The sequence below is a fragment of the Melozone crissalis genome, unplaced genomic scaffold (assembly GCF_028551555.1).
Source record: "Melozone crissalis strain CALT ecotype California unplaced genomic scaffold, PUWL_Pcris_2 ptg000019l_1, whole genome shotgun sequence".
NCBI lineage: Eukaryota > Metazoa > Chordata > Aves > Passeriformes > Passerellidae > Melozone > Melozone crissalis.
The window spans coordinates 13,130,894-13,148,912 of NW_026535797.1; the positions used below are offsets into that span (position 1 = coordinate 13,130,894).

An 18,019-nucleotide genomic window follows, 5' to 3' on the forward strand; every position below is an offset into this window, starting at 1 on the left:
GTGAGTGCGGAGTGGGCCGGCAGCTGCGGGGCTGGAGCAGGGGGAGCCGGATGAGGGCCGGTGTAGTTCCCTGCTTGGTGGGGTTTCTTTCTATGCAAATGCCTGGGAGCAGCTGCCCTGCCGGCGTGACTCATTTCCTGCTCTTGTGTCACATTCTGGTCAGGCCAGTTTGGCAAAGGCTTTCTTCTCTCCCTCCCTGGCTTCTCCTCCTTCTCTCCCCAACGCCGAGGGCTGGGATGTGCATTTGCTCAGTCCCTGGCAGGATGAGGCAGGATTTTCAGGAAACTGCGTCAAAGCCACAAAACCTCCATATATATTAAAAAAACCCCCAAAACAACCAAACAAAAAAATCCAGCATAATTTTCCCTTATTCTTTTTTTCTGAGCACGATGGAGACTGGCGGCCAGACAGGCTCCTCCACTCTTCCCCCTCCTGGGGCGGCTCCTTCCCCTGAGACCCAGGGGACAGGACCTGGCAGAAAGCTGTAATAGTTTGCTGGGTGGACAAGGGGAAAAAATGCAGCTTGGTCTCATTTTACCTTCTGCTGCCAGTTGCAGAAGTGCTGCCAGAGCTGGGCAGCCTTTAACAGGGCATAGCTGGGGAGAGCATCCGGGGCAGCCACCATCCCTGGGATTTGCCCACATTTCTTTTTCCTCAGCAGAGCTCTGGGGCAGTTTCACCACTGCACTCTGACAAACGTACTGGAGGGGGTTAAAAGTAACTCATCTTAAAAGGGGTCTGGAAAGGATGGTAGCAATCGATGACAGACCCCAGTGTGGTGAGTCTCCCACCACAGGTTGGGAAAAGGGAAGGCCATTCTGGCAGTGAATCCCTCTGGCTGCTCCCACAGTCTGTCCAGGCTGGTACTCCCCAAAGCCCAGGCTGTGCCACAGGTAGAAAGCCATTTTTTGAGGCATTTCGCACCTGATCTGTGTTGTAGTGGTGAGGTCAGGATTTACAGCCTCCCAAATGGCCGTGTAAATCCTCCTGCCCCGGGGCTCTTGCTTTGCTGTGTCACCATCCCCTGGGTGCAGGGACACACACTCAGCCCCTCTCTGTCCCCAAGGCCAGGGCAGAAAGCAGCAGCCCTTTGCCTTGAGTCCGTGGCTACCAGTGACCCAGTCCTGCACCGGCCCTTTCCCTGGTGCATCCATCTCTGGCCCAGCATCCCACACCACACTGAGGCATTTCCCTGAGGGAAAGATGGAGCTCCTCAGTGCTGCCAGCCCAGCAACAAGCCTGGGACATGAGGATGCCAGCCCCAAGTCTGATCATGGGAGACAGGGTGGGAGCAGGATACAATCCCACCACCTCCATTCCCATCTGCAGTTCCATTCAGCCACTCTCCCACCAGAAGGCCCCTGTGGTCCCTGCCCAGAACAAGGTGTAAGCTTTGCAATCTTCACATCAGTTTCTCAGCCCTCCTGTTCATTTTCTGCATGTTCCCTGCAATTCAAGTCAGCTCCAGCCAAATGACCCAGTGCCACACACCTGATAGAAAGCCCCCTGCCAGAGAGCTCTTGGGCTCTCCCATGAAGGGCAGAGCATCCAAGGCTGCCATGCCCTGTGCAACCCCAAACCTGAAGCCCCAAAGCCAAGTGGTGCCACAGGGCTCCAGTTTGATGCAGCTGGGGGAAACTGAGGCAGGTGAGGGCAGGGGATTTCTCCAGAGCTGCGGCCCATGCACTCACTGCTACTGGGGTTTAAACTTCCTCTCAGAAAGCTTAAAGGTCTGTTTGCCCACAGTGAAGGGAAAAGCAGGAGAGCACTGGTATAAATTAGGTCAGGAAGCATGGCTAATAAACTGTCACTCCTGGTTGTGTAATGGGAGCAATTATTGGTTTAGTTTTTGTTAAGACACCAGGAAGGAAAACACGACCTGTCTGGGGGCAGGAGTGTGATGGCAAACAAAAAAGGAGGGTCCTGTTGACAGAAGGATGAAGCTGCTTTTGTGTTGGAGGCATTTCTGTCTCATCCTGGTGTGTTGGCAGCCTGGGGGTTGAACAGACTCCTGCATGGGGAATGCAGGGAGGGGGTTCCCAGCTCTCTCTGTGCTCTCTCCTTCTCCCGTTCTCCCGGGCACCCCAGGGCTCCAGAGTCTCTAGGCAGGTGGTTTTAACCCCTCTGAAGTCTCCCTGTCCATGATCCACTCTGCTCAGCTCAGCGCTTGGTGCTCGCTGTCCCCCCACAGATCCTCCTTTGGGGTGCAGTGGGGGCCTGTGGGCAGCAGGGCCCATGTGGGCTCTGCAGGAAGGCCTGGGAGAAGTGCCTGAGCTCTTCCTGCATCTGGTGGCCCTCCTCTCCCTGCAGAGCTGCCAGGCTTCCCTTGCTGCCCACCACCTTGTGCTGCCCCCTGCTCTGCTGGCAGCAAACACCTCTCTGTCTGTCCCTCCCTGCTGCCAGTCTCTGAGGGGAGACACTGCTGCTGGAGGTCACCCAGAGCCTGGCCAGAACAAACTGAGAACCCTCCACAAACAAAACCCCAGGCCCTGACAAACCTGTGGTGGGGACACCCACATCTCCTCCACGCGTGTCAGGAGAGTGGGAGGCTCCTGGAGTGAATCCAGCTAAAGCACAGCACTAAGGAAGGGCTGTGGCACCTGGCAGCCAGGGTTAGCCTTTAACCACCCAAAACATGTCAGAAAGGGAGAGGAAATTCTTGAGGCATCTATTAACATAAAAGGAGTCATACTTTACGTTCGGTCCCACTTATGGCTTATAAATGATTACTGCACCTTTTAATAAATGGTTAATCAAGTGTTAGAGTCCAAACAAGTTGATGGGTTGCTTATTACCACAGTTTATAACCTTTTATGAATGCCTTCTGTCGATGTGCTTATAAACATCCATACCACGTACTTCTCATGTCTTGACACGTTGGTCACATCTGTTTGAAGTTTATTAACCCTTGAGTTGCTTGCTAAGTGCAGGCTGGGGGTGTCCTGCTGTTGCTCTGTATCAATCTGTGCAGCTCAGAGGGCACACCTGCTCCAGCTGAGGGGTGGTCTGGGCATCCCCCTTCATCCAAAAGAGGCTCCAAGCAGGATGCAGCTGCATCAGAAATAAGTTGGCAGTGGGGTGTTGCTCTCGGGGGTGCATTTTTTTTTTGGCCACCAGGACAAACAGCCAAGGGAAGTCAGTGGGAGATTCTTCCTCTCTTGAAGTCACTGAGCCGAGACAGGACGTCGTCCAGGGCCGCCCGCTTGAATCAAAACCACAAGTTATTGGGCTCAGTGCAAGGGGAATGGGGGAAATTCTCTGCTCTCAAACACAGGAGGTAAAACACGATGATTTAATGGGCTCTTTTGGACTAGAAACGCACGGAAACATCCTTGGCCATCGCTGTTCCTGTGCAGCCGAAGCCCCCCTCCCACCCTGTTGCAAATAATGAAATGAAACTTTCAACAAGCTGAATAATCAGAAAACAATTTTCCAATAAAATCATTCGCTGAAATCTCCTTTTAAGGCAAGGACTGGGATTCCCAGTGCCGAGCGTGTTCCCAACGCCTCGCAGCATTGTTCAGCTGGCTGTGCTGGGGCTGGGCAGGCTGCCACAGTGCCCTGTGCCCCAGGGATGCTCCCTGTCACACAGCCCAGCCACCCCTCCACTCCTGAGCCCCTTTGCCTTCATGTTTCCCCTTTTGCTGCAAGCTTCTGATAATATTCCTGTTCAAAAAGCAAGTGGGGCATATGAGATGCCATGGCCCCACGCTTGCTCCAGCATTTTTAATAGCCACAGAAGGGATTTGTGCATTAAGCAGACAGGGATGATCCCAGCCTGGGCAGCAAGCTGGGTCTCCCAGGTCATCTTGGCCTTGGACACTCCTGGAGATTTTTTAATATCTAACCATGCTTTTTCCTTTGCTCCCTGCTATCCAGCCCTTCCAAAGTAGGTACCCCATCTCCTGCAGCAGGAGAATCTCCAGCACGGGACAGCCCTGCTCGCTGCCCTCCAGCAGGTTATAGTTTGTGGCCAGAGTGTAGAAAGTCTGAGGAAATGAGAATGCTGGGAAAGGGCATTAAAAATACTCCTCCCCTAGGAAAAACAAAACCAAACCTGAGGTATGCTTTCTTGGAAAGCCACTGTGGCAATGGCTGCTGCCTGACATGAAGCTGCAGGCAGTGCTTCCCTGTGGCAGGTGAGCAGTGGGGCGTGGAGGGGACAGAGGGGACAAAGCCTGCACTGAGGCCGCTGTGGCGGAGCTGCTGTGGCCTGTCCAAACACTGCTTCAGTTCTTGTGAGCGATGAGGTGACAGGGCAAGGTAATGTCATTTTTTTCCCCAGTGCAAACCCTGCCTGACAGAAGGAACAGTTGCTCTGGAAGCTGTTTGGAGAAGTTGGAGCTTTTAGGCAGGCCGTGGGTGCCTAGACAGGGAGCTGGGGCATGCGGGAGGTGTCCATACAGTCTCCTCCCACTCCTGCCAGGTGCTGGTTTCCTACGCCAGACCTGAGGCTGTGACAAGCAACAGGACAAGGATGCCTGCTGGTTCCCTGGTGTCCCCAAAACTTGGCTGGGGGTGCTTGTCCTGTGCCAGAGGGAGGCAGCAGGATCTGGCTAAGCCTGGCTGCTCTGGGACCCTCTCCAGCCATGGCTTGGCCATCGGGCCCCCAGGAATACGGGGCATTAACATGCTGGGTCCTGTGCACTGGGTTATGTCAGGAGCTTCTCCTCTGCACCAAGGTGCTGCTGTGGCCAGTTGTGCCACAAACATCAGCTGGGAGAGACAGCAAGGAGGAGAGAAATGAGGGGAAAAGAGGGAAAAAATACCCAAACAACAAAACCCAAAGGGACATGGTGTGCTGATCTCCTGTGAGCCCACATTTCTGGGTGTTGTATGACACATCCTTGTGCTGCAGGGGCCTGAAGCATGCAGAACACTTCCCTCCCATGTCTGCACCTTCCTGCCATGGGCTAGGGGACATGCCATGGGACGGGGATGTGCCATGGGAAGGGACATGCTGTGGGGGTGATGCTTTGTGAGGGGCTTGGGGGTCAGAACTGTTCCTGGGTGCCTGAGTCCAGTCACGTTGGCTTGTCCTGGGTGGGCAGGGAGCACCACAGGAGTAGGAGCCCCTGCTGTGGGGATGCTCCTCTGTTCCACCTCCCACCCCGCTCCATCTCCCTGTTCAGCTTCACAGGTGCACCCTCTTCCCCACTGAGGTTCTCAGCCACTGCCATTCACTTCTCAGATGGGAAATGAGCCCCAGCCCTCTCTCTACACTCCAGAAAAAAAAACCAAAACACCAAGAGAGGAGTGAAATAAACAAACAAATCCTTCCCTCTCCTGGCTTGGCATCTGCTCACAGCCCTTCCATTATTAATTAGAGAAGCTGCCGGCATTATTAGCAACAAACCGCTCCTAATGAAGTTCAGAGCCGCAGATCCAGGAGGGGCTCCCAGACACTGCTTTTCAGAAACCTTAATTAAATTCACTGCCCGAAGGTGCTTTTGGCTGGGGTGCAGGCAGAGCAGCGAGGCTGCCTGGGCTGGGCATGGCCGTGCCTGTGGTGGGCCCTGGGGGAAGGTGCCAGCAGGAGAGGGGCACCCCGCTGTGCCACAGCTCCAGGGTCCCCCCCGGATTTGGGGCTGAACAGAGGAATCAGCTGGGATGCAGCGCTGCAAAGGGGGTACTGCCTGGCCACCACAGGAAAGGCACAAGTGGATGGTTTAATTCATTAATTAAATTTACCAAGTGGCTGACAGTGAGGGTTGCCAGCACTACGTGGGGTCCCTTGCTGGGATGTGTTAAAGGGGTGGCCTTGTGCTTGTGTATGCTTCAAAAACTGGGAAGGCAAGAGGTGTGAGGGGGTCTTGGGCCAAAGAACCAGTTGTGAGTGGCCTCTCTCCCCCCAAGCCCCTGTCTGGGTAAATAACCTCACTGGGGAACTCCACTGACCATCAAGATTTCCCCAAGTGAGATGGTGAAACCTTACCAAGCTGAGGTTCTCTTTGTCACGTCCAGCAGGGTTGTTCTGCACTGGCAGAGCTTGGAGATCTCACTGCTTTGCACTGGGGATGGAGCAGTTTGTGTCTGGATGCAGCTGTGGGAGAGGTCTCAGGAAAAGGATGGCTTTCGCTCCAAACTTCAAAGGAAAAGAAATCCTTGCAGAAACCCTTTCTGCTGATTGCTCCCCTTTTGATGCAGGGTGGGCTGAGATAACACCTGCAAAGAGCAAGTGCAAAACCTGCCTAAAGCTGGATTTTGGCTCTCCATGCATCCTTTCCTTTCCCTATCATCCTTCCTCTGAGCACTGCAATCTCCCTCCCCCCCTGCCCAGATATTCCACCCTTTTTCTCTGGCCTTAAAGGCATTTATTACTGAGGAGTGTAAAAAGATTACTGCAAAATCGTTCTGTGTTACTGGGAAATCATTGCAACATTAGCTCAGTAATATTTTTTCATAAGTGTTTGCTGTGTCTCTTCTCCAACATATTCAGTCTCTGCACACACATCCACACCCCCACAAATCCCACTGAAGCCAGGAGGCACTTGGCAGAGGACAGGAACACGGACCTGACCTGACACTCACCCCAGCTCCCTCCTTCCTGTGCTGGTGGACGAGTTTGCCATCTCTCAGCCAACTGGCTGCATCCTTGGAGCCATGTGCAAGCACTCCCTATTCCAGCTTGTCCAAAGAGCACGGAAAACCCTGCCTGTCAGGGCACTCAGGCTGCCTTGACTCAAGGGGTTTTGCCAGCAGATGCTCATGGAAGATGCTGAATCTGGCAGGTCCTGGGACCAGTCATTTTGCTGAATTTTTAGGGGAAGAAAAGATCCCTTTCCCTCCCACACTTGTAGTCCAGAGCTCTGGGCAGGAGACCCCGCTTCCCTGGGAGCAGGGAAGAAGGTATCAACGAGGAGAAGGAGCTGCCAAAGGAGTTGCAGAGCTGAGCAGGAGACAGTCAGTCCCACCGTGTTGCCCGCAGAGAAGGACACTGACAATTCTGCAAATACCTTTAATGCACTTAGAATACACGGGAGGAAAAAAAATGTTTAGTGATTCACAAAAATATTACAAAAAGTCACGTGCAGGCGAAACACACCCAGCACTGCAATAACAATGTAAGAATTTACATTAGAAACTAATATAAAATATTTAAAAACCTCTGCTAGTTTAGCTTTCTGTTTGTTTTTTGTCTTTTATAAAAAAAGGGAGGAGGGGAGAGGGAAGAAAGGCCATCTACAAGGTACTGGTACACCGGCCACAGAAACACAGGCTCCTTCCAGCCCCACTGGGAGTGTCCTGGGGCTCCTCCATCCACATGACCCCTGCGTCTGCAGACCACACACACACACCCACACACACCCCCAAACACACACACATGTACATGCCTGAAGGACAGAAAAGCTCACCCCAGGGCTGCAAGGGCAACCCCAGAGGTCAGGGTTTGCTGTGGTCCCAGTCACCCATGTGTCCCCTGCCCTGGGAACCTTGCCTTTGCTCCCATTCAGCACACAAAACAAGTAGTGTCCCCAGCAAGAGGCAAAACCTCCATCCCTTTAAAAAAAGGAAAAAGTTAGGGTGTCCAGCCTGGTCTGGACAAGAGAAGGGTTTTGAAAGAGTAAACTTGGGTTTGGAGCATGACTGGGGCCAAACTCACAGCACCAGGACTACAAGGCTGGATGGGTGCAAGGAGCATCCCAGTGCAGGGGCCAGGGCACCACTACAAGCCCCTGGCAGGATGCTGCCTGCTTCCACGGGGCTGCAGATTCCCACTTTGGGGAAAGCCAAAAGCCCAGAGCTCCCCAGCCCGTGATCAGTCCCTACCAGCACAACATGGCCACTCATACCCACCTCCCCTTCCTCAGCCCCTGTGTGTTTTGCATCATGCTTGCTTCTGTAGAGAGGACCAGGAGCCTCATCACCAGCACCAGGGAGCCCTCCTGCTCCCACCCTGCTCGGGGCATTGTCACCAAGCTGTGTTTGTGCAGGACCCACCGCACACGGTGACAGCTCGGGCCCTCCCTCCCTGGCCCTCGTGCTCTGGAGTTTCCGGAGCCGCACTCTCGCTGCAGTTGGGCCCCAGGGAAAGGAACAAAGGAGCCATTTCATCTCCAGCCTCGTCGGGAGCTGAGGGAGAGGGCAAGAGAAAAGAACAGTGTTTGCAAAACATGACAATGGGCAGGAAATTTTCTTCTGCCTTTTTGAGGTTGGGTTTGTTTCTCTCTCTCTTCCTCTTTTTAAAGAGGGCAGGCACAGCATCAGGACAGTTTAAAAACAACCAGGCCCTGGCCAGCCACATCTGCCATGTGCAGCCCTTCCTGGGCTGATGATCCTCTCCTGCTATCAGGGCTCCACAAGCAGGTGAACGATGCTGTGGTCTTCCAGCAAGGGAAAGCGGCGGGGCAGCCCCTTCACAGCAGACTAGAAATGACGTTTGTGAACTGATGTGCCGCTTATGATGATTTTATGGTCTGTCAGCGACTTTAGGGGAAACAGAATCATGGTAGAAATGAAGAGGTGGTGAAGCACAATACACGACAGGTTCACTGCCTGAGAGACAAGTCGATACGGGACCACGTTTACAGCACATTTGCAACCTCAGGCCTATTCTCCATTTGAAATTTTGGACTCATGTCAAACACAAGGCTTGGGTTTTTTTGAAAGAAGAGAGAACAAGCAGACACTGCACAACAGAAAAAAATGTCATAAAAATAGTGGGTTTGAAACAGAGCTTGTTAGGTTGAGAGACTTTAACCCAGCTTTAAAATCTTAAGAGGTGAACGCCATAGGCAAATGTGGATTTTGAGATTGCTCTGGATAGAGTCTTGCTGCTGTGCAGGCTGGCATTTATTAATAGGGACAGATGCACAGAAAGGAATTCTTGGTTGCTTGACAATTCATCTGCCCCTGCAGCTTCACTCACAGAAAAATTAAGGCACAATGTGTTCTCTCACAGGAGGGCAGCCACCCAGTCCCTGGGACATGGAAGGGCTCTCCTGGTGCTGGAACCCTTCCTCACCTGGCCCAGATGGAGTAGGGGCTGAATACAGCCCCAAGACTTGATACAGTGAAGCCAGAAGGCACAAGGCCATGCTCTGGGCTAGGGGAAAACTGGACTCATGGTCTAAGGGCTTGCTCTGGCCTGAAGCTTTGCTCCCCACCTGATGTGATGCTGCCCTGCCCTGGCCAGGTACAAGCTGGCAAAGCAGGACATGGACTCTGGATGCCAACCTAGGAGGAGGGAAGAGCCAAGCATTGCTTTCAAGTGTTTTGGGTTTTTAAAAAAATATTTCTACTGGTCCCAGATGAAAAACAACACAACCCTCACTTCTCCCAAGACCATTTGATGACCTGATGGCGTAATTTCAAAAGCCATCCAAGAGCAACTGAATATTTAAAGAGAAGAGCTTCAGAATATAATTTCAAATCACTGTTGGCAATTCCATGTAGAGTAAAACCAATATACACCATCCTCAAAGAATTAGACACAGCAGGCACCATCCATCTAAGCCACTGAAAATATGGTTACAGCAGCTACAAGACTGACTGCTCTGCTCAGATCACACCCTACATACTTTAATACTGAAATTATACATTCCTTGTCCTGTTTTTAATCAGAAATTGAGAGAGAGAGAGTAGTCCTGGCTTTTAAGACTTCTCCTGTTTCAGAATTGCTGTCACATGCTGGATTTTCAAGGCTCTTCATCTTTCCAAATATCTGAATTGACCTGCATTGCCAGATTTTCTCAAGAGAGAGAAATCCTGCTTCTAAACTGCTTTCATTTCCATCCAGGTTACTGTCTTTAGCCAACACAAGCCCCAAAGGTTTTGGGTCCATACAAACCTGCTTCAGAGGCCTTCTACACAATCAAGAAAAAATTGCCACCAGTGGTTCTACCATCTCATCAGGTTTGGGCTAGAAAAACACCGTGGTATTTATTAGCACTGATGACTTCCCTCTTTCAAACTACTTGCTCACTAAAATACAAAGGTTTCTTTTCCATTTCATTCACACACAGACATGCCCTCTTGCCCCAAGATGAAAATATCCAAACTTCACATCTCATTTACTTGCCAGTGAGTAAGCCTTTGGCAGGGTTGCAAACTTGATGTGAATCGCGAGGGGATGTCCTGTGGCTGCCCAGCTCTTCAGGATCCTGAGTAACTGCAACTTTCTTACTCTTAGGTGAGTTGCTGAGAGGCAGCAACATGACCAGGGAGCTTAAGGGCTGACTTTCACCAGGTTCTCATAGCTGCTCTAACAATAAGACACAGAATTCTATTTTAGCAATTATTTGTCTAATATTTCCCCCCTTACCTAAATAGGAAGATTTCACTTCCTTCCCTTCAAGCCTTCCCCCCTCAATTGTTATCTGGCTACCAGCAAAGATCTGTGAGAAAGTGTCTCAGAAATAGACATTTCTGGCATGCCACCTGTTCATAACTCAAATACACAGAACTATATATAAATACATGACATGGAACAAAAATACACACACACACAAGGATACTGGGTGGATTATCACATGCATTCAGCGTGCTCCCTCCGAAGTCAATGGAAACCCAGCCTAGAGCATCTGATGAGAGTAAATACAGTGAGGAAAACACTTGCATGAGAAAGGCAGAACTGGAGCACGAGCCAGCTTGGAGGAGGTGCTTTCCCTGCATACAGCACCAGATCCCTGCCGTGAAGGCTCCAAGAGTTCATAGCGCAGGAGGTCCCAAGCTTTCCAGATGTGTGTCAGGGCCCAGAGAGGGTCTGATGGACTTCTCTCTGCCCCGTGCTGATCTCTGCAGGAATAGCAACAATTGACCTTCCAAATGTCCCTTCTCCACCAAGATGTGGATTTTAAACTCCTTTTAATGAGAGCTAGCATCTGGAAACAAGGAAGAGCAGCCAGCATCGTGGCAACAGGCCAGCTCTGCTGCAGCACCCCCAGCAAGCTCGTGCAAGAGCATCCATGGGCTACTGTTGGATGGCTTTGGGACAAAATTGTAATTGCTGCCCTTGCCTTTTCCCCACTGCCACAATTATCTGTTTGCCCATTATCTTGTGGTGGGACACTTGGGCACAGTGTTCTTGAAGCTGGACTGGTAGGTTTTCATGGCACTTTCCCACCCATGCTGTCCCTTGCACATACATCTACAGTGCAGAAGGGATGCTCAGTGCTAACCAGGACAATGAAAACTGGCCAAGAGATCCCATGGATGAATGCAGCCTGCCACAGCACAGAAATCACTCTGGCTGGCACATGCAGATATCTGAAAGTTTGCTCTTTCACAGCAGGATTTTAAGATGATCCTCTGAGTTCAGACAAAATGACAAACTCATTTACATGTAAATTGCTTTCATTGCTTTGCAGAAAGGAAGGTTCTGCAGAGCAGTGTTGGACCCTGCATTTGGCCTGCCTTAAATTATAATATAAAAACAATTATAATAATACAAATACTACTTTGTACACAAAGCACGCCCTCCCCTGCAAACCCTGGCATGCTTCGGTAGGTCCTACAGCCCTCTAGTCAATAGTCACCCTCTCTGCACAGAGAGACATTGAGTGACTTGCCTGAGGCCACAGAGGAATTCTGTAGCAAGTCCAAGGAAAGCTTTGTGGCTCCTAGCTCTGCTTCTTGACCAACATTAACCAGCCTCAAATATATGCAGAAAACATCAAAGCTGACTGTGCTGGGAAGAAATTAAATCAGAAAACAAACAGAAAACCGACCCCAGGGCACTGTGAGGCCTCCTGGACTTTGCTGTTTGATCAGGGGAGTTAAGTGTTAAAAGCTTTTGTTGTACTTGCATTAGGATCACACAGCAAGTGCGCATAAACCACCAGTTATCTTGCAGGCAGAAAGGGGTGTAAGGAAAGCTGCACCTCCCCCGACAAGGAGTGAAGAGTTGTCACCAAAAGACAATGGGCAGAGGAAGGCTGGGGAATATGCATCAGAAACACCCTGCAGCAGCAGCAGCAGCAGGGGGTAAAGCTGCGGTGTTTGCTGCAGGTATCCACAGGGCCAGCAGCTGATGCAGAGACACAACCTGGCACTGCAGAGACCAGCTCCTCTGCACGCTCCTTTTGCTCCAAGGAGGAAGCCACAGAGATCTAGAGAGTGTCTTTTCAAACTGGTTTTGATGCTTTACAATTCAAACCCATCTGAAAGGAGGAAGGTCAGCAACAAGAGCCACCACAGCGAGGCTAGAGGGGAAAATGGAGCTGCACTAGGACACAACCCTCCTGGAACAGGGAGAATAGTTGGCTTCATTGAGGCTGAGACTCCTTTCTGCTGTGCCAGGGCAGCAGAGATCTCCAGTTCACATGCTTTCAAGCAGCCCCCCGGTCCTGCAGAGCTGCTGAAGTTGTCCCTGTGAACAAATGTCCTTTCTAGCTTCTCAAATTCTGTACAATAGCAAGGAAAAAATACTTGACAGTATCTCTTTAAAGATAAACACACTGTAAACAGGAGATCTCCCCCGCCCCGGTAGCTTTCTTCCTCCTGCTTGTGCAAAACCAGAGGTTGCGACCTTCCCTGGGGTTCAGGCACAAGGACAGGATGCACGAGAATAAAGTTGCCTCTGTTTGCAGTGATACCATAGCTAATAGCACCAAGACCAACACTTAAAACATGCCTAATTTGAGGGCAGGGAGGATCTGGATTTGTTTTTCTTGACTGAACTAGAAAGTTCATCTTTAAATCTGTTCAGCTTCAAGCATGTGAGCTTTTGGCCTCCTTTAAACAGGGGAAATACCATTCCGTTTCTAAAAAGAAAAAAAAAATAGCACATGGAAGAACAGTTCTGCAGTCAGTAAAAGTTTGGCTAACAAAAGGACTCCAGAGTCACGTAAAGAACATTTAATCCACGGATTATAGGCTCGCACCTGGCAGAAATGTATGTGTAAATACAGGCGTGCAGAGCGTCTACACCCTGGGCTAAGGCAGAGGGGAGTTCTGCAGCTAGGAGAGAGAAAGGATCCTTACTACTAATTTTCATAGTTAAATATTTCTCACTCGCACTCACACATACGCAGGCTGCTCCCAGAGAGTTCAGCCTTGGGAAGGATAAAGGAAAGGGCTCAGTTCGGTCTGGGCTGGTGCTGAGTAGCTCCTCTTCTGTTTGCAGTGGTTGTGCAGCAAACTCTTTTTATTTGCAGGCAGAGTTTTTACTGCATTAATTATCCTGTGAGTCACTGGGTAATGGACAGTAACTTGGCTCTCCCAGTTGTTAGAATAGTGTAATTCAGCTCTAATGCAGTGGGTTGTCGAACACGGCATCTGGCAAGATGGAAACTTTCAGTTTCTTTTCAGGCCAGCTGTACTCCTTTGGAAGTTTAAACTGTAAGACAGTAAAGAGAACCAATTAATGCATATCACTACAATCTGCACAGAAAAAACAAAATTGTTGCAAAGGCAGGCAGTCCCATGTTATTATTATTTTTTAAAACAAGAGGCCACTAAGAAAACATTTCCCCATCGGTATGTTTTGGACAGCAGTGGACATTAGATAATGTGGCCTGTCTCAGCTGCCAAAGTAAAGTTGTGAGCTTTCAGCCCAAGTGCTGCTTATTTCATCAGATGAATTTTGGAGTGTTTCTGCCCCCATCACTATTTCCACTTCCCAACCTCTCAGAAGATTTGCAGCAGAAGTGTCTTTCCTCCTATCTAACCACCTCCCTCTTCTTTCACCCAGCCCAGCCCCCAGAGCCCACATTTGCTTTAAAGGGAGTCTGAGGGCAGCTTTCAAACCCCTGCTGTTCAGAGTGGAATGTAGGTGAGCCATCAGAGCTCTCTGGTGACAGGCAAACTGTGCTGCCCTGGCTGGGGAGAGCCAATGTGCCTGCACAGCATTCCTGCTGCAGTCCTTCCCACCTCTGGCACAAAGGCCTCACAGAGCCCTACAATGCCTTGTGCTCACACAGGCACTCAGCTGCTCAGGCTGTTTTGCAAACACTGGTTGAAGCACACAGAAGGGAGATTTTTTGCCCTAGTCTGGTTTACACAGCACTGTCTGTGGCCAATGTTTCCCAAACAAGGCAAGTCCACCGGTCCCATCCTGATGCTTCTGCTCGGGCTAGGAAGTCACCCCAACATCAACACAAACACAACCAATTCAGGGACAGAGCTGCAAGGAGCCTTACCACCAACCCTTCTCACAACGACGTGACCCGTGCCCAAGCATTCACACAGGTCTCTCAAACACAGTTGTGGAGTGGGGGTGAAGGTGTGGGGTGGAATCTCTTAGGCCACAAATCTGCCTCGTCCACAGCTGAATGGCAACCAGCTCTGCATAGGCATTTTATGCAATCTCAGTGGCCAACCTAAGGACCCAAAACACAGCTATCCCATGGTGGGGGGATAGCTCTGGAAGCCTGTTTGCAGGCTCATTTTGTTTTCAAAACTGTACTGCATTCAGTGTGTTGCACTGCCTTGCCCTGTGATACTCCCTGACACCCTGATGGGACTCCCAGGCAGGAATCTCGTGGGGACCCAACACCACCAGTGACAATCTGCCCTGGAAGTGGCTAATTCAGGATGGTTATGGATACAGTGGTCCTCTCCTAGGAGATCCTCAGACTCAGGTCAGCAGCACATAGGCTTCCCAGGGCTGCTTGAATAAGAGAGCTGGTACAAGGGGATAGCGACTGGAAATCATCAGTCTTTATCCAATTACTTGTCTTTCTTCCTATAAGCACCCTGTTTCTGATGGGCACCAACACAGGCTCAGTTTGAGGCTCCTGCTAAAGGAGATCCCCTCCAGCTGCCTGCTCCACAGCAAGGGTGTCTCTAAAATGAATTTGCTCCTGATCTTGCTCCATTTGCAGCTGCCCATGAGGGTAACCTGCAGTTAGTACCCATGGACCTTAATATGCTGATGGTTCGTGGTCTGATCCATGACCTGGGGGCACAGCAGGAGGATTCTTCAGGATAGAGGCCACCACAAACTCCTGTTTGTTATCCTCTAGGAAACAAACAGCTCAAGTCCTATTCAAGTTTTTTTATAAACTCAAGCCCTGTGTATAGCTTGCACCATGTAATCTACTGGCTCTGCACAGCCCAGAGAATTCTGAGTTGCTGTCTAGGACATGTGAAAAACATGTAAAGATACTCAGACAGATGATTACACTTAATTTCACTTAACACAGGTGGTTCTTTATGTGGCAAAGGAAAGACTCCTCACAGTGCTTCATTCTACCACATGAACATCATCAGCAACAGTCAGGCCTGCTGAGGAATGCTTTCAGTTGGCCCGACCCAAATCCTGCAAGTTACAAATCCTTGGAGGAATCTGGATGCTGAAAGATCACATTTCATCTCAAGTATTTTCCTTTTTATAAACAGCAGTGGTTCCAAAGCAATCCTCTTGGAGAAGTCATCCTTTGCATTTGTTTGTTTTTCACTTTTTAATTCAGCAAAGTCACAGTGAGTGGGAACCAAACACCCTGTTGCTGTGCCAGGAGCTGCCATGCTCTTTGCTTCAATGGACAGTGAAGGAACACGAGCCGTCCAAAGCCTTCACTAAAGGGCCTTCAAACCAAAGTGCTCCTGGGCTTCCATGTCACTAGCAAAAATGAGCTTTGGATTAGGTTTAACTGGATAAAAGCTGGCTTGAAAGTCACTGCACAGCCAGCAGCATGCTCCCCTCACTCACACAGTGAGGAACACCCTGGCATTAAGTCAACTCTGGATTAAACAATTAGAGCCCTGAGATTTTCCTGGGGGGAGGGGAGCAGAGCAAGGGATGGGAGGGCTGTTCTACAAGCCAAGGAAAGTTTCTTTAGAGTCTGCAGGGAGCTGTAAAAAATGGGATTAAAAATATTACATGTCATTTCTGCCACTGATCTTTGAAGTCAAGCAGAATATTTATATGGCATGCATGGGAGACGGGGTGTTAAATGTTCCCCAGGAAGAGATCACATGGCGGTGGGAAGTTTAGTACCAGCTTTATAAAGCCCCCCTGGCTGTTGCTGTAATGCTTCCAGACTGGTGATGGTCCTTCACACACCGTGCAGGGCCAGCAGGTGAAGGCCAAGTAGCAGATGTGAAACAGCCCTGCCTGCTTACCAAACCCACTAAAGGAGGCCCATACAACAGATTGTTCAAAAGTATATGTGCTACCACCACTTTCAGCCTTTCTGAAAGCAGGGAAGGTAAGGTGATGTGCTAGGAGCTGCTGGTGAGGACTACATCTATGCATGGCATGGAGGAAACCCTGCCACCTGGCCCAGGGGCTGCACTGCTTTCATTTGGGGTGCTCAGATACTCTGCTGGAAGAGATGCTGATGGAAATCAAAACACAGAGTCTCTCTTAATACCTATCCCTGTCTTGTATTTCTTGCAATCCCTTCTCTCAGTGCCTCAGTAGTTCACAGCAGAAGTTAATAGTGAAGGCTTAGCATGGCCTCAAGTCTATGGATGGGGCAGGGCTGCAGCCTGCAGGCTGAGGGGAGGATCAAAGACAAGCTGCAGGATGGGCTGAGCTCTCTGGGACAGTACATGGAAGATACAGGAATGATGCAGCCTTACTTCCTCTGGAGAATTCAGATCTTCTAAATCTTCCAGCATTCTCTCTACGAACTCTTCAGTCAATAGGATCTGCAAAGGAAATACAGTATATTATGCTTTACACTCTTAGTTTTAGCTAATTGCAGGAACAGCATGAATTCTGCACGGAGCAGACTGTACCAACTCACTCCTTCCCATATGTCCTTCTTTACCGCAATACAAAGGTTTGAGGGCAAGGAGCTCCTAACTTTGTCTTCCACCCCAACCACTGAAAAAAATGTTGAAATTACACAGCAATCTTTTTTGACCCTCAATTATCTCCCTTGGTCTAAAATTAGAGGCTTGGCTTTAGACAGAAAGAGTGGGGAAGGAGGAAAAAGGGTCAAGATAACAACTGTTGGAGAGACAGTGGGAGACAGCCACTTTCATCTGATCCATTGAAGTCAAGCTCACAGTTTAATCAGGAAATAGCAGCATAGGAAGAGACAGAGATCCATACAGAGCTGGTGCTCTGAGCATGGGGAAGGGCCTGACCCCAGTACAGCACATTGTTCACATGAACCAGATGCTGGGTGTGGGAAGTGTTCCCAGAGGTGCCCACACAAGGCACCCCCATATTGTGATGGCAAATGCCCATCCTGCGTGCCTGTGCTGGGAAAGCTTTTGGCTCACCTCAGAGCAGGCTGGCAAGCATGAAGCAGTCCAAGAAAACAGCTGCTGTCAAGTCAAAAGTCCTGGATGAGAACCACGACCCCAGCTCCATGGAGTCCCCCAAATCACAGAAACCAGAAACATCATGGGGGAAATCAGCCCTGGAAATTCAAGCAGAGGAACTCCCACCCTCTTTAAAAAAATATGTGATAGGCAAAAGCAAACACATCCTGCCCTCTCCACAAGAGCCGCAAAGGCCAGAGCTCCAGGCAGGACAGCTGGCTTGGCACAGGAGCAGAGACGGCCGTGCAGGACCAGGCAAACATCCCCACGCAGTGAGGGGGCCTTGGAGCAGCATTCCTGGGAGTTAGGTTGCAGCAGCATCCAGTGGATTATTATTTCCATTTTAGCCTACAGGTTTGTTTCTTTCCCTCTGCTCCTCCTTTCCTTCCTCTGGTCCACCCTTTCCTCCTCTCTGGCATTATTTTCCATCCAGAAGAGCCCACCATTCCCATGCCCCCTTTCTCACCCTTCCTCTCCCTGTTCTTCCCAGCCATGAGCCCTGTGCTCCAGAGAAGGGACTGTTCTAGCACCAAACAGTGGTCGAGCCAAGTAGCCAGTTGCACTGCTCTCCACCTCACATGTGGCAGAGGGGCAGCCAGGCTGTCCCACTGCCCTGCAGGAAGGCCACCTCCTGTGCCCACTGGCTGCTTAGGGACAGTGGAGAGTGAGTGATGACAGGATGCCATGGGCAAGTGGAAGCCTCTGGGCTCCATTTTGGCAACACATAAGCAGGACTATTGGACAGAAAGAGAAATTGAATACTCTCGTCTCCTTTCTTCTTTTTTTGGGCAAGACAAGAGATCCAAAAACCACTAAATCTAAATCCAAGGTGTCTGCAGTCCTCTCCCCTCAACATTGT

At 50.3% G+C, this 18,019-nt stretch overlaps 1 protein-coding gene across 2 annotated transcripts in view; it reads right to left on the bottom strand.

Moving 5' to 3' along the window:
- Positions 1 to 9,778: 9,778 nt before the first annotated feature.
- The window catches only part of SUFU (SUFU negative regulator of hedgehog signaling), an 85,050-nt gene continuing 76,809 nt past the window's right edge, over positions 9,779 to 18,019 (bottom strand). For both annotated transcript variants that reach the window (XM_054277336.1, XM_054277335.1), the window contains exons 11-12: positions 16,468 to 16,536; positions 9,779 to 13,279 (exon numbers count right to left, since the gene is read on the bottom strand). In XM_054277336.1, the coding sequence (XP_054133311.1) occupies positions 13,190 to 13,279; positions 16,468 to 16,536 (159 nt within the window). In that variant the 3' untranslated portion in view covers positions 9,779 to 13,189. The remainder of the gene's footprint in view (positions 13,280 to 16,467; positions 16,537 to 18,019) is intronic.